The sequence below is a fragment of the Oncorhynchus nerka genome, linkage group LG24 (genome assembly GCF_034236695.1).
Source record: "Oncorhynchus nerka isolate Pitt River linkage group LG24, Oner_Uvic_2.0, whole genome shotgun sequence".
Taxonomy (NCBI): domain Eukaryota; kingdom Metazoa; phylum Chordata; class Actinopteri; order Salmoniformes; family Salmonidae; genus Oncorhynchus; species Oncorhynchus nerka.
In genome coordinates, this window is record NC_088419.1 from 19792693 (window position 1) to 19809151 (window position 16459).

The 16459-nt window shown below is 42.4% G+C and overlaps 1 protein-coding gene across 1 annotated transcript in view; it reads right to left on the reverse strand.

Moving 5' to 3' along the window:
* cfap61 (cilia and flagella associated protein 61) overlaps nt 1-16459 on the reverse strand; it is a 30361-nt gene that overhangs the window by 6837 nt on the left and 7065 nt on the right. Inside the window, exons 16-20 of the mRNA XM_029631075.2 lie at nt 16014-16142; nt 11459-11586; nt 9118-9210; nt 8764-8932; nt 8378-8552 (exon numbers count right to left, since the gene is read on the reverse strand). Coding sequence (XP_029486935.2) covers nt 8378-8552; nt 8764-8932; nt 9118-9210; nt 11459-11586; nt 16014-16142 — 694 coding nt within the window. The remainder of the gene's footprint in view (nt 1-8377; nt 8553-8763; nt 8933-9117; nt 9211-11458; nt 11587-16013; nt 16143-16459) is intronic.

The window sequence follows — 16459 nt, forward strand, 5'->3', positions numbered from 1 at the left end:
ATCGTACTACACTGGCTCTGACGCTCGTCGGATGTGGCAGGGCATGCAAACCATTACAGACTACAAAGGGAAGCACAGCCGGGAGCTGCCCAGTGACACGAGCCTACCAGACAAGCTAAACCACTTCTATGCTCACTTCAAGGAAAATAACACTGAAACATACATGACAGTTCCGAAAGACTGTGTGATCACTCTCTCCGCAGCCGATGTGATCCTCAACACAGGGGCCCCTCAGGGGTGCGTGCTCAGTCCCCTCCTGTACTGCCTGTTCACTCATGACTGCACGGCCAGGCACGACTCCAACACCATCATTACATTTGCCAATGACACAACAGTGGTAGGCCTGATCACCGACAACGACGAGACAGTTTATAGGGAGGAGGTCAGAGACCTGGCCATGAGATGCCAGGACAACCTCTCCCTCAACGTGATCAAGACAAAGGAGATGATTGTGGACTACAGTAAAAAGAGGAACGAGCATGCCCCCATTCTCATCGACGGGGCTGCAGTGGAGCAGGTTGAGGGCTTCAAGTTCCTTGGTGTCCACATCACCAACAAACTAACATGGTCCAAGCGCATCAAGACAGTCGTGAAGAGGGCACGACAAAACCTAGGAGACTGAAAAGATTTGGCATGAGTCCTCAGATCCTCAAAAGGTTCCACAGCTGCACTCTCGAGAGCATTGGTTGCATCATTGCCTGGTATGGCAACTGCTCGGCCTCCGACCGCAAGGCACTACAGAGGGTAGTGCGAACAGCCCAGTACATCACTGGGGCCAAGGTTCCTGCCATCCAGGACCTCTTCAAGAGGTGGTGTCAGAGGATGGCCCTACAAATTGTCAAAGACTCCAGCCACCCTAGTCATAGACTGTTTTCTCTGCTACTGCACGGCAAGCGGAACCGGAGCGCCAAGTCTACCTCAAATAACCGGTGCCCCCGCACATTGACTCTGTATTGGTACCCCCCTGTATATAGCCTGCTGCTCTTTAATTACTTGTTACTTTTATCTCTTATTCGTATCTGTATTTTTTCGGCGCATGTGACTAATACAATTTGATTAGATTTGATTTGAACCAATATGTCTTCAACATATATTTTTTGGTCTACATTAGATTCATAGTAGAAGTAATTTGCATTTAGTAAATGATTTCCTCCATAATGAACAGATCCCCTAATTAATAGGCTTAATCTGAATCACTGCACATCTCATATTTCTTCAGATGAAAAATATGAATTCTACTTAAGCACATCAATCTTTTCATCAGCAGAAAACCTTACATTCCAAATAGCACCCTATTCCCTTTATAGTGCACTACTTTTGACCAGGGCCCTATATAGGGAATAGGGTCCCATTAGGGAGCTGGCCTCTCAGAAATTAGTATCACCCTGTAAATGGAGGGAGATGGAGGAGGCAGACCTGGTTGAGAGAAATGAAAGATTTCCCTCTCACTAATTAGACCCTAATTATTCAGACTTTTGAATAATGTTACATCCGTGGAAATTAATGTAAGGGCGCTATCATGCCTTTAGCACTTCCTACATACAGTAGTATACCAAACATAAAGAAAACCTTCCTAATATTGAGTTGCACCCCCTTTGCCCTCAGAACAGCCTCAATTCATCGGCGGATGGACTCTACAAGGTGTCGAAAGCGTTCCACAGGGATGCTGTCCCATGTTGACTCCACAGTTGTGTCAAGTTGTCTGGATGTCCTTTGGGTGGTGGACCATTATATATATTTTTATACTTTCTTTTTTATTGAAGAACACATAGACAAAAAACGGTCTGGCAGGTACAGTATACATCATGCGTACAACAGTAACATCATCTTTGAATTAGACAATGTACAAAACCCATTTTTCCCAGTATTCCTGGTCTCTCTCTTCATGTGTTCTTAAAGGTCATACGCTCCATATAGTGTATTTCTTTAACAATGTCTACGCATTGGGTCACGAGGTCTTTTGTAGCCATTTCCTAGTGACAGCCTTTTTACTGGCTGCCAGTAGGACCTTCAACAGGTACTTTTCTCTATTGTGTAAGTTATCAGGTATTTCATCCAAGGACAAAGAAATTCATGTTTGATGAATGCTTGTTCTATGTCAAAACCAGTTAGTTTTTTTTCTTATTTCTCCGCAGTAGGATTAAACAGCAGGGCAGGACCAAAATATATGAGTGTGATCCGCCCTTGATAGCCCACATTCTCTCCAATAGTCTATTTGATTTCAGTTTAGGTGTTGTGAAGAAACGCAATACATCCTTCCAACAGATTTTTTCCCCATACCTCAAGTTAGTAGAGCTTAATTGAGTCGTAAATCAAATCAAACCTTGATATCCGTTTGTCCCATTCCCTAAACTGTTTAGGTGGGATTTCTATCGGCAGTGATTGGAACAAATACAGTCACCTCGGCAGGATGTTCATTTGGATTGTTTCGATGCTACTACTAAGATCCAAAGGAAGTGAATTCCACCTGTCCAGGTCATCATATATTTTCTTGTTGATGGGAACGTAATTCATGGCATAAAGTTTGGGTGTATCTTTTGGTAGGTTTACTTTAAGATATTTAATGGATGAAGTGGTCCACTGGAAGTTATACCTACTCTTCAGTGCTTCCTGTGGGATATGATTATATACTAGGGCTTGGGTCTTGTGTACGTTAAGCACACACCCTGAATATCTTCCAGATGTTTGTAAAACATCCATCAATCTACTGCCTGGGTCTTTAAAGAACAAGATAACATCATCAGCATACATGCAAATCTTATGTCCACTGCCTCTTACTGTTACTCCCTCTAAATATGGGTCCTGTCTTATTGCCTGGGCTAATGGCTCGATGTTCAAGGAGAAGAGCCTGGGTGAAAGATTACAGCCTTGTCTTGCCTCACATTCTAAAATGATCATTAGTGACAAATGTCCATTCATCTTTATTCTGGCAGTCGGACATGAGTAGTGTTCTGACGCAGTGTATCACTTCTTTGTTGAAACCAAATCGATACATAACTTGAAATAGATAATCCCAACCCACTGAATCAAATGCTTTTTCTGCATCTAGACTGATTAATATAGCACTTATCTTCTCCTGACTGACGTGGTCCATGACATGTAATGTTCTCCTTATGTTGTCTGTCTATTCTGTATGAACCCAGTTTAATCCCCATCAATCAATTTTGGGATTATGTCCTCCATTCTTTTGGCTGTTAATGATGCATAGTTTATAATCCATGTTAAAAATTGTGATAGGTCTATAGGAACTGCATTCCTGCGTATCTTTACCCTCTTTTGGAATTACAGATATTATGGCTTCTCTCCACAGTGGTGGTAGATCCCCCTCCTGCAGAGTCCAGTTAAAACAGGCCTTAAGTAGAGGTGTTAGTTGTTCTCTTAAGGCTTTGAACCATTCTGAAGGGAAGCCATCAGAGCCTGGAGACTTGTTCACTTTTAGATTAGACATTGCATTATTCATTTCTTCAGTAGTTATTTCTGAAGGAAGTCTATCATTTTACTCTATCTCAATGAGGGGAGATCAAGTGAGCTAAAAACAATACTATTGTCTATGCATCTACCTTCTCTGGTTGCTTGTACCGATTTGTATAGTATGATTCAAATGCATTCTGTATTGCATCCAAACATTCTGTATTTCACCCACAAATTGTATTATGTGCTTGTTGTTTTCTGAGTACATTTTTGTTCCACCTTTATTTAACCAGGTAGGCTAGTTGAGAACAAGTTCTCATTTGCAACTGCGACCTGGCCAAGATAAAGCATAGCAGTGTGAACAGACAACACAGAGTTACACATGGAGTAAAACAAACATACAGTCAATAATACAGTAGAAACAAGTCTATATACGATGTGAGCAAATGAGGTGAGATAAGGGAGGTAAAGGCAAAAAAAGGCCAGTAAACAATTAACAAGTCAATAACAAAGTAGAAAAAAAGGCATGAAGAGGTAGGTGAATAATTACAATTTTGCAGATTAACACTGGAGTGATAAATGATCAGATGGTCATGTACAGGTAGAGATATTGGTGTGCAAAAGAGCAGAAAAGTAAATAAATAAAAACAGTATGGGGATGAGGTAGGTAAAATTGGGTGGGCTATTTACCGATAGACTATGTACAGCTGCAGCGATCGGTTAGCTGCTCAGATAGCAGATGTTTGAAATTGGTGAGGGAGATAAAAGTCTCCAACTTCAGCGATTTTTGCAATTCGTTCCATGCTAGAAATTGTGTTGCCTTTGAGCCTGATTCATAATATCATTGTTGATCTCAACTTCTTCACTATAAATCTGGTCAATTTCCTGTTTTACCTTTTGAATCTCACGTAATATAAGAGGGTCTTTGAGATGACTATGAGATTGTTCTAAGCTTCCTAAAGTTTCCTGTAATTTCAGCAGTTTCTTTGCTTGTATCTTTTTCTTGAGAGATGATGTGGATATGATCTTTGCTCTAATAACCGCCTTAGCTGCATCCCACAATGTAGGAGATACTTCCCTGTTATCATTATTCTCCAGATAGACATTCAATTCTGTCTTTATTGATTCCTTGAATGCTGGATTATTCAGCTTGCTTGAATTAAGACTCCATAGAGTATTTTTTGGTTTGCTATTAAGGTGTAGAGTTAGGTTAACTCCATTATGATCCTTCTGCCCGATCCTACATCTTTAGACTTGTGCCTATCTGCTCTGTACATTAAAAAGTAAAAACTATATTCCCTTCCTGACATATGGAAGTTGTGCAATACATCATTCCTGTATTATCCTATTGATATTTTTAGCAACCAGACTTATTTACCTATTTTGATGTGTGCTGTCCAATTTTGAGTTTGAAATCCTGTTAAAATCCCCTCCACAGATATGAGTGCCAGACGTTTCCTTCCTAAAGAAGACCATGTCACTCCCCAGGGACACGTATAATGTACATTCAATAATGTAACTTCCTTGTGATCCAGTTTACATTTAACAAGGATACATCTACCCTCCTTGTCTTTTATATATGACATAAACAAAACATTTACTGAATTTGGGATAAAAATTGCAACAACCCTTCTACCCGTTTTATAAGAGAAAAAAGCTATCCCTATAGCCCATTTTCTCGTGTTCAGGATGGGATAAGTGAGTTTCCTGTCAGAATAGTATGTCAACTCTCTCCCGTTTCATCGTTGCTATTACCTTACTTCTCATGATGTCACTCCCCAGTCCGTTTACAATGAGACTTAGGACCTTACTTCTCTTGATGTCACTCCCCAGTCTGTTTACAATATAAACCCAAAAACCTGTGTACCATAACAGCCTGCCTAACATAAACCTAAAAAAATAATGAAAAATCAAGAACAACAGAAAAGTAAACCAAAGTGGGAAGAGACTTTGCTATAAGGACTCTCATGTCAGAGGATTGTCCCTGGCCTCTGGAGTTTGAGGGAATGAACCTGACCGCTGGAAAGCCCCTTGCTCAAGTATCAAAATGCGTGAAGCAGTCTGAATCAAACCTGTTGGAACCAAAAATAAAAAGGCCGCCTTTTTGTCGCCGACACACATCGGATAATTACAAGAGCAAAATAGGAGTGTAATGTAACAGAGGATAAATAATGGAACAGTAACAGTCTGGTCTATAGCTTATATCCTAGAATAGCCTATATAAGCCATCAACCATATGCAGTTCATTCATTGAATCTTCCCCATGATACAATATGTCCTTCTGCGCCTCGTTGTCGGTGTCATCAAATCAAATCAAATTGTATTAGTCACCTGCGCCGAATACACCTGTAGACCTGAAATGCTTACTTACAAGCCCCTAACCAACAATGCAGTTTAAAAAATATGAATAAGAAATAAAAGTAACAAGTAATTAAAGAGCAGTAGTAAAATAACAATAGCGAGACTATATACAGGGGGTACCGGTACAGAGTCAATGTGCGGGAGCAGCGGTTAGTTGAGGTAATTGAGATAATAGGTACATGTAGGTAGAGTTATTAAAGTGACTATGCATAGATAATAACAGAGAGTAGCAGTGGTGTAAAAGAGGGGGGGGGGGCAATGAAAATAATCTGGGAAGCCATTGGATTAGATGTTCAGGAGTTTTATGGCTTGGTGGTAGAAGCTGTTTAGAAGCCTCTTGGACCTACACTTGGCATTCCGGTACCGCTTGCCATGCGGTAGCAGAGAGAACAGTCTATGACTAGGGTGGCTGGAGTCTTTGACAATTTGTAGGGCTTTCCTCTGACACCGCCTGGTATAGAGGTCCTGGATGGCAGGAAGCTTAGCCCCAGTGATGTACTGGATCGTATGCACTACTCTCTGTAGTACCTTGCGGTCGGAGGCCGAGCTGTTGCCATACCAGGTAGTGATGCAACCAGTTCTCGATGGTGCAGCTGTACAACCTTTTGAGGATCTGAGGACCCATGGCAAATTTTTTCAGTCTCCTGAGGGGGAATAGGTTTTGTCGTGCCCTCTTCACGACTGTCTTGGTGTGCTTGGACCATGTTAGTTTGTTGGTGATGTGGACACCAAGGAAGCTCTCAACCTGCTCCACTACAGCCCCTTCAATGAGAATGGGGGCGTGCTCAGTCCTCCTTTTCCTGTAGTCCACAATCATCTCCTTTGTCTTGATCACGTTGAGGGAGAGGTTGTTGTCCTGGCACCACACGGCCAGAATAACATTAGCTAATAGATCTGTTAATAACGTGACCATATGTAATGTGTCCATATAGGCGACATACTTCAGGCTTCTCACTCTTACAAAGCAGTGGGGAAAATATGGGAGCTGTTTTACCTCTTGCAATGTCAACCATAACGGTCCAATAAGCCTAACATCTCGCCGTGATTATTAAGTCCGTAAAATCCGATTCTTTAGTTCCTATCTTCGTTGGAAATGCCTGAGTCTCTCTCGAATGTGAACGTCCTCTCGCCAAGGCGACTTCCCTCTTTCTCCGTGACTCTGCCCGCCGACCGCGGTCCATGGGAGGAGCTGCTCGAGTCTTTCAGCCAATGAAGATGCCTGTCTCCTGATGGTATACTCCACTGGGACACCCCTTGACTTCAGGTCTTCAGCAGCCTGCATGCTAGGCAGGCTGCAGAATAAGGGAGTATTCCTTCCTTCTTTTCAGCATCTCTCCCGCATAGTCATGATCAAAGAACACTCGTTGGCCTTGGAAGTTAACAGGCTTTTTCCAGGCTACACGGAGGACTTTCTCTTTGACTAAGAATTGTAGGAAGTGCACATGCACTATGGATCTTGGTAGGTCACCACTGAGGGGTTTTGAGGCCAGAGCTCGGTGTGCTCTCTCAATTCCCAAGTCAGTTTCGTCTTAAAGTTTTTATTTGAATACACCCTCTACGAATTTGGGCATTGAGTATTTTTCTGTTCCCTCGACCACAGAATAAAGTTGAATGTTATTACGACGGGAAAAACCTTTGAGTTCTGTCACCTTTGACTGTAGTGCGTGCTGTCTTTTCAAAGACTGCACAAGCGCGTCCTTTATTGCAGTGTTCTATGTATCCGTTTCCCCAATGTGCTGTTCTGCATCTCCCATTCTTGAAGATATGCGGTGAAGTTCTTCTTTGTTTTCTTCAAGTTTCTGGTTAATGTCTTTCTCGAACTCATGTAGTTATTTTCGTACATCTTCTCGGAGTGCCTCTCGAAAGGGGAATTCCTCCTTTATCACCTCACGGAATGAGGGATATTTTGCTGCTGTTAGCTCGTTTGTGCTAGCATTAGCCATCTCTGTTTCGTCGACAATTTTAGTTTCTTCTACCTTGTTACGGACTATCATTGTAGCTCCACAACCTATTCCTGCTCCCCCCTTTCTATTGTAGCATAAGTTACTATAATACTCAGAGTAAATACTTGAATTTATGGGCGAAATACCCAACAGATGTGCAGTACAAAAAAATCAGGCAGCCATTTCCTAAATTGCGTCACCAAAAGTCTGTGGTGGCCCATTCTTGATACACAGGAAACTGTTGAGCGTGAAAAACTCAGCAGTGTTGTAGTTCACAAATCGGTGCACCTGGCACCTCCTACCATACCTGTTCAAAGGCACTTCAATCTTTTGTCTCGCCCATTCACGCTCTGATGGCCCACATACACAATCCTTTTCTTAATTGTCTCAATGCTTAAAAATCCTTAAAAATCCTTTAACCTGTCTCCTTCCCTTCATCTACACTGATTGAAGTGGATTTAACAGGTGACATTAATAAGGGTTCCTAGCTTTCACCTGGATTCACCTGGTCAGTCTGTCATGGAAAGAGCATAATGTTTTGTACACTCAGTGTACATACTCACTTGGTTAGCAGCCAGTATGTGTCAATCCTCATGACAAGGAGTGGCATGATGGAGTGGCATGATGGCAGAAACAGATTGGTATCCAGGCCACATACATACCCTTCAGCTCCACAAAGTTGTTGAGCAGCCACTGGTAAGCGGTCACACAGTCGTGGTGGTCGTTGAGGGTGAAGAGGTTGGATGGGACGGGCCCGGTGTATCTACGGCGGGGCTGGGCTGGGAGCTGGCTTTTGGGGGGAAGATGGCTGCCGTCCACACCAGTGGGACAGGAAACCTAGCAGGGACGAACCCAGAAATCCTCACAGCAATCATTCAAGTTTTAGAACATCAATACAGAATCATGTGATTATGAAATGATGACTATTGTGATAAAATAAATACATGACACTATAGAAATCGTGCTTTAATTTCCCCCAACACTGTGACATAAAACATATTATACATATACTACTATTATAATCTTATATGCAGGATGTCCCTCCAACCTGGTACTGCTGGCCTGTACAGAGGATGAGATGATCATAAGGCACTTTCCTGCCCCCAGACACCAGTACGTGTTTGGCTGCCCTGTCGATGCCCACCATCTTGCCTGTCACCACGTTGATCCAGGAGCGCAGAGACATCTGGGCATGGTCCCTGTCGCTGGAGCTATGACTGTGGGCAGCGGACAGGGGCACAGAGGTAAAATGTTTTGTATGCTAGCGTATTATGGAGCCCGTTGAAAGACATCCTCGAACTCGAAAGATTAAATAATGCACAAGCGTTAATGAGTTTTCCATTGACGACGACAGTCCACCACGCAGGAAAAATGACAACAAGAGGAGCTGCAGGTGTCTCACCTCATGGACAAGAATCTCATCTTTTCATTGGTGTAGTAGCCTGGGAAGCCATGCGTGGAGATCAGAGTCATGTTATTGAACCTCAGGTGTGGGCTGGAGAAGGAAAGGAACATACTGTTTACTGGGAAGATAACCCTGACTCATGAGTGCAGCTACTGTGCATTGCAGAATAGGAGAACGTTTATTTTCTCAGAAATGATGACCTCATCCTACCTAAGCACGGATGCTCTTGACCTGATGATCAAAACGTTGTATTTCGCCAATAATTATCTTTCAGCGTTCCTGAACCATTTTGAGGTAGTGGGGAAAATCTAATACCTAACATATAGTACATGGGGTTCAGGAAGAATAGAGGACATCACAGAGAAATGAGCACAGGCTCTCTCTGTCTGCAGTGTTCTGTTATTCTCTGAGAGCTGAGTGAGGGGGCGCAGATGCAGCTGAATGGTTCCATCTAATACCCCTATTGCATTTCATCTACATCGGTATGCATTAAAAATCCTTTATTTTCTAAACCTCATAGTAAAAGCCCTTCCTTTTGTTTTGTCTGGTTTTGTCCCCACTCTGTAGTGTTCCTCTTATGCGTTTACTATCAGGAGTGTAAAAGGTCTCTTGTGATGTAAATGGCCTCCTTTGTTCTGTGCCAAATGGATATTATCCCTATTGGTGATACAACAGAGAAAGTCTCAATGGTGTTGTGTGAAAAGGAGATGTACACTGAGCTGAGCCATGTCACGTCAAGCTTTAGATCGCCTGCAAGTCTGCTGCCTCTCTCTGGGAGGGAAAGTGATTGATTGATTTTGGCTAATGAATGCACTGCATCTAAATCACAAATGTGTGTAGGAAGTGAACAAATACCTTTTAAGGCAACACAAACTTGTTTTTTCAACACACAATAGTTAATACAACCCTTTAATTTTGACACTTGGCTTGCTGTATAGAGAAACTACTTCAACTACAGTCTTTGTTAAAAATGGTAGCCTAATCCAGTGTGTTTTCTGGTGAACAGAGAATAATCAGAGCTCATTTGAATCCAACTTTCCGTGTTAATCTGAGCCAGAAGGTGGGTTTAACGCCCAGCACTGAGGCATTAAGGCCTGTTATTGGGTTCTGGACGTGACCTCCTGGCTTTCTGTCTGTCTATTATCAGGCGCTGACAGACAACCGCTGTGACCCCGATGCTCCACTCCCCCCACCCCACTGACCACCAGGCAGAGAGGCCGAGCCACCGCACCAGCTCTTTATCTGTCTGCCCTGCTCCCCCTGATCTGACCCTGTCCCACTGAGGAGTGGGGGTGGGCTGGATGGAGGGGGATGGAAAGCTGGAGGCCAGCCGTTTGAGTTGGCCTGATAAGGGGGCCCAGTAGGGCCCAAGCTGACCCATCACTCAACCAGCCCACTGCTAGCACCGCCTCACCATTAGTTTAGTGGACACTAACTGCCTCATTAGTCAAGTGATTAGTGACAGCAAACACAGATCGCTGCAGAAGATCCCTGACAGGAGAACAGTGGAGTGTCTAATTAAAGGGCCAGCTCCGGGCCCTCCTGAATGCCAGCCCCAGGCAGCTGTGTGCCCATTGCATCGCCGCCCCTGCCTGCCAACCCCCTCACTGAGTTATGCACGCTCCCTCCCTCCACGCTGCTTTCACATCCACACACAATGACGCGGTTGCTTGGTAGTTATCGGCTGGCGGCGAATGAGCAGAACCTAGACGCCATATTGTTTGGAGGAACAGTTAATCTCAAAGACGGAAAGAATACAAGCAGTGCCTCCTTTTTCTAGCCAACCAAAAGTCTGGCAACATTTCCAGATATTGGATGCCTGGAATAAAAGACAAATTCAGGAGAAAAGTCATTCTGAAAGTGAATGCTGTTGACATACACTTTAGACAAGTGTTTTTACTCGTGGTCAAGGAGGGTTGTCGTGTTTGCAGGCTTTCATCCAAGCCTACAGCTATAATGACTCATTCATCAAATCAACTAAACATCAAGACTTTGATAAGCAAGAATCTACACACCGCATGTGTAGATAGTCATAAATAAGCTTTCTTAACCTATGCAAAACATACTGTAATAACAAAAGGTGTGGTATTGGTGTTTGTTTGAAGGTAACCATGAATTGGTGGGAGAAGGGATGGTTGTGCATTCACACATTGCTCTGGGTGGGTATACTCATATTACTACTAATCACTGCTGCTAAAGCTGCACACACTGCTGCTCTAATACCTACCAGTCTCTCCCACTAATTACAATCATCTAGAGGAGGATGTCATTGAGCTTCCTCTAATACACACAATTCTAAATGCAATTTATGAATGCCATGTATACAATTTCTCAATACCAGAAAGCAAGCACCTCCAGAAATGCTAAGCCAGTGTCTGATGCCCCCACTACCACGATCCTGGCATTGATGGTGACTTTTGGTTCCATGGTTAGCTTTCGGTTGATGTGGTTGAGAGCATACGAGACCTGAGGAGAAGAGAGACAGCGTGTGTAAAAGTCACAGATTCATCCATTTGATTACTTCAGAAGAGTTCTCCAGCAATCTAACCAATATACAGTACCTGTCACGCCTGCTCCCGCTCCCCCTCTCTGGCTCTCAAGGGGACCAGGCTGCCCATCATTATGCACACCTGTCACCAGCATTACGCGCATCAGCGCTTCATTGGACTCACCTGGACTCCTTCACTTTGTTGATTGCTCCCTCTATATCTGTCTGTTCCTCAGTTTGTTCCCCAGATCAGCATTAATGTAATTTTGTTTCCCATCCAGACACTGTCCGTGTTTTGTTTCTTGTCCGTTATTCATTAAATGTACACTCCCTGTACTTGCTTCTCGTCTCCCAGTGTCTGTCCTCGCAGTACCAGTCAAACATTTTGGACACACCTACTCATTCAAAGGTTTTTCTTTATTTTCTACATTGTAGAATAATAGTGAATACATCATAACTATGAAATAACACATGTAGTAACCAAAAAAGTGTTAAAGAAATATATTTTATATTTAAGATTTTATATTTACAAATTTATTTTATACTTTGCCTTGATGACAGCTTTGCACACTCTTGGCATTCTCTGAACCAGCTTCATGAGGTAGTCACCTGGAATGCATTTCAATTAACAGGTCTGCTTTGTTAAAAGTTAATTTGTGGAATTTCTTTCCTTCTTAATGCATTTGAGTCAATCAGTTGTGCTGTGACAAGGTAGGGGTGGGTATGCAGAAAATAGTCCTATTTGGAAAAATACCAATTATGGTAAGAACAGTTTAAATAAGCAACGAGAAACAACAGTCCATCATTACTTTAAGACATGAAGGTCAGTCATTGCGGAAAATTTGAAGAAATTTGAAAGTTTCTAAAATTGCAGTCGCAAAAACCATCAAGTGCTTTGATGAAACTGGTTCTCATGAGGACCGCCACAGGAAAGGAAGACCCAGAGTTACCTCTGCTGCAGAGGATAAGTTCATTAGAGTTACGAGCCTCAGAAATTGCAGCCCAAATATATGCTTCACTGAGTTCAAGTAACAGACACATCTCAACATCAACTAATCAGAGGAGACTGTGTGAATCAGGCCTTCATGGTCGAATTGCTGCAAAGAAACCACCCGTGTTTCTTGGGCCAAGAAACATGAGCAATGGACATTAGACTGGTGGAAATCTGTCCTTTGGTCTGATGAGTCCAAATTTGAGATTTTTGGTTCAAACTGTCATGTCTTTGTGAGACGCAGAGTAGGTGAATGGATGATCTCCGCATGTTTGGTTCCCACCGTGAAGCATGGAGGAGGTGTGATGGTGTGGGGGTGCTTTGCTGCTGATACTGTCTGTGATTTATTATAGAATTCAAGGCACACTTAACCAGCATGGCTACCACAGCATTCTGCAGCGATACGCCATCCCATCTGGTTTGGGCTGTGGGACTATCATTTGTTTTTCAACAGGACAATGACCCAACACACCTCCAGGCTGTGTAAGTCATGGAGTGCTGCATCAGATAACCTGGCCTCCACAATCACCCGACCTCAACCCAATTGAGATGGTTTGGGATGAGTTGGACCGCAGAGCGAAGGAAAAGCAGCCAACAAGTGCTCAGCATATGTGGGAACTCCAGGTGAAGCTGATTGAGAGAATGCCAAGAGTATGAAAAGCTGTCCTCAAGGCAATGGGTGGCTACTTTGAAGAATCTAAAACATAAAATATATTTGGATTTATTTAACACTTTTTTGGTTACTACATGATTCAAATCAAATCAAAGTTTATTTGTCAAGTGTGCCGAATACAACCTTACAGTGAAATGCACATGATTCCAGGTGTTATTTCATAGTTTTGATGTCTTCACTTTATTCTGCAATGTAGAAAATAGTAAAACTAAAGAAAAACCTTTGAATGAGTAGGTGTGTCCAAACATTTGACTGGTACTGTAGATGACAAACATAATTATTGCATTCCTAAAAAGTGTATTAATGTGCACAACATTTTCCCATTTGGGTTTATTTGAATGACAATGGCCTAAAACCCAGAGACTGGCATTTATCAGAGCACTTAACTACAGGAAAGAGAGTACCAGTTTTCAGAAAAAAAAATTGTAATATTATTTTAGCAGAGTTTATACAAAAAAATATGGAAATGTCTTAAAGTTTGATGTTCCACTGGAAACGCTGAGTGAAACGTAATAAGTGCCAATGCTCCTACTTAAATACTAACTATTTTATTATGAGTACTGGCCCTATTGAAAATTAATGTCCAAATGTCAGAGCATTCAATGCGAGGTATAGACTCAGAATGAACACAGAGAACATTGTGTTATCCACAGAATCTCCTCACCAATAATCAAACTGTGATTTTAGTGCGCTAATTGGTCCTAGAGCACTCATAATTAGTTACATTGGTTCCCTGTTGGATGGAAAATGGCAGCACACCCCAAAGGAAGGGGAAACCTGCGGTTGGAATTAATCTTCAAGTAATATTTAAGCTATTCTCAGTAGTGCCTGCTCTGTTCTTAAAAGAACACATATAAGTTCAAACTCTGACTTCATGTGAAAATGACCAAATGTAACCAAACCTATGTAATTAAAGTGCAAGAACATTCTCCGTTCAGTGAATTACATATTTTTTTCTGCTTTGTAACGAACCCCCTAAATAATAATCACCTGAAATACTCCAGCTAACCAAACAACACGATGCAGGTCTGATTCATGCTCTGTCTTGTGCAGGTAGGTATAGGCTAGTGTGGGCAAGTGCAGCTGTCTTTATTCCCTATCCTTGTGGAAATGGTGCCTAACCTTTTCTCTAACATAATGGCCGGGTGCTGTGACCATGGCACTGGGTAATACGATCTGTTATTGACAGAGAGGGAACAGGTGCTTTAAATCTGATTAATACATCTGTGCTGGACACCAGGCTTAGATTACAAGGCTGAGGCTGTGTCACAAATGGCACCAAATGGGATCTGGTCAAAAGTAATGCACTATATAGGGAATAGGGTGCTATTTTGGACACTAAGAGACAAAGCTGTGAGGCATCGCCCTGCTATCCTTTTATCTACATGGCAGCCTGGATATGATGGTTGCCGTGTTACTAAATGGAGGTTTTAAATTGGATGGCCTGGAACGGGCGAATGCAGGTGTATCTGTTAATACACTGAGGGAGAGGGGAGTGCCACGCGGTACACGTGACACATATAGGAACATGTTGCTATATTGCTGTGTGCTATAGCTGTATTGATCTATTAATTTTATAAATAAAATATTAAAGCTGTAATATGTAACATTTTGGGTGACCCGACCAAATTCACATAGACATGTCAATTATAGATCTGTCATTCTCATTGAAAGCTAGTCTAAGAAGCGGTAGATCTGTTCTATGAGCACTATTTCTATGTTTTCTGTTCTTAAATTTTGTTTAACATATTTTACTTTCATTTTGTACATCAGCTTTATTTTTGTTATGGAAAAGATATTTCACAACGTTTAGATGGTACAATGATTCTCTACACTATACTTGCTTGTTTTATCACATAAACTGAAATTAGCCTATAAAATTTTAGCAACCAGGAAATAGTGGAGCGATTTCTGCATAGTGCATCTTTAAGAATATATGCTGTGATTAGTGACACTCATATGGTGAAAGTATTACCTAATAAAGTTCTGATTTAGTATAATATTACATTTGCTGCATATCCAAAATGAGTGTCTGATTAAGTCTGAAATGCCTTCCTTTCCTTGTCTCCTTTCCTTGTCTCCCATCACCCACATCAGTGATCATGGAGGAAGAGGACACAAGGATACGAAGCTAGTTACAACTATTGAGACACAGACCAGGTGCGGCAGACAGTGGCTTATGACTGACTGTGTGGTAAGTGGTCTGTGCTCCTTTACCTGTTAAACAGCAGAGGCAAACATTCCTAACCATCTGTCAGAGCAACCATCTGCTGCCCTCATCTACACTAATACAAGCACTTTAAAAATAGCCTGAGGAGTTGGGTGTGGAAAGACTAATAAAGAAAAGTTGTGCATATACAATACCACTGAAAAAGCTTTACAACTAATTAAAAGCAATGTTCAAGACTGCAATGCTATTTGTACATGGAGTGCCGTACCCCTGATGGAATAATTACCTTTAACATAAAATGACTTTCCAATTGTATCCATCACAATATTTTACTGTTTGAAACAAATATCTATATTATCTACACTCCATGCTAAGAGGGGAATGTGTTCACTTTAAAGCAGCACCCCCTTGTGGGCATGTAAATTACACACAAAATATATTTGTCTCCTTTCTCATATCATCCCTCTGCCTCTCATTCTGTTAACCTGGAGACAGTGGGTACTTGCCCAACTGCATTCCCAGGCATGTTAAACCACCAACCAGCCTGTTCATCAGCTACTGCTGTGCCCACCTGGTCCTTAGTGATCTGCTTGGATGGCGCGTTGATGCCCAGCTCCTCCAGAGGGTAGACAATCTGGCGTCGCGGGCGCACCGGAACCATGCAGTTAAGAACAGAGGTCAGGTAATGGGCACATGAGTTCTGAGGGGAGCAGAAAAGGGGCAGGGTCAGGGGAGGTGATGCCTATCAGCTATACCATTGATGGAGGCAAAGGAAGGGGTGACTAACAGGTTCAATATATTCCCTAAATAGGGCACTACTTTTGACCAAGGCCCATAAGAGCTCTGTAGGGGATGCCACTTGGGATGCAGACATAACTAGCTCTGATAAAGAGGTTGTTTTATACAATTTACACGACCATCTGAATAGAAACCACTTCTACTGAATATAACTTCCACTGCCTCGGTCATGGCTGGCCAACCCTATGCCCCAGCATCCACTGCCCAAATGATGATTCC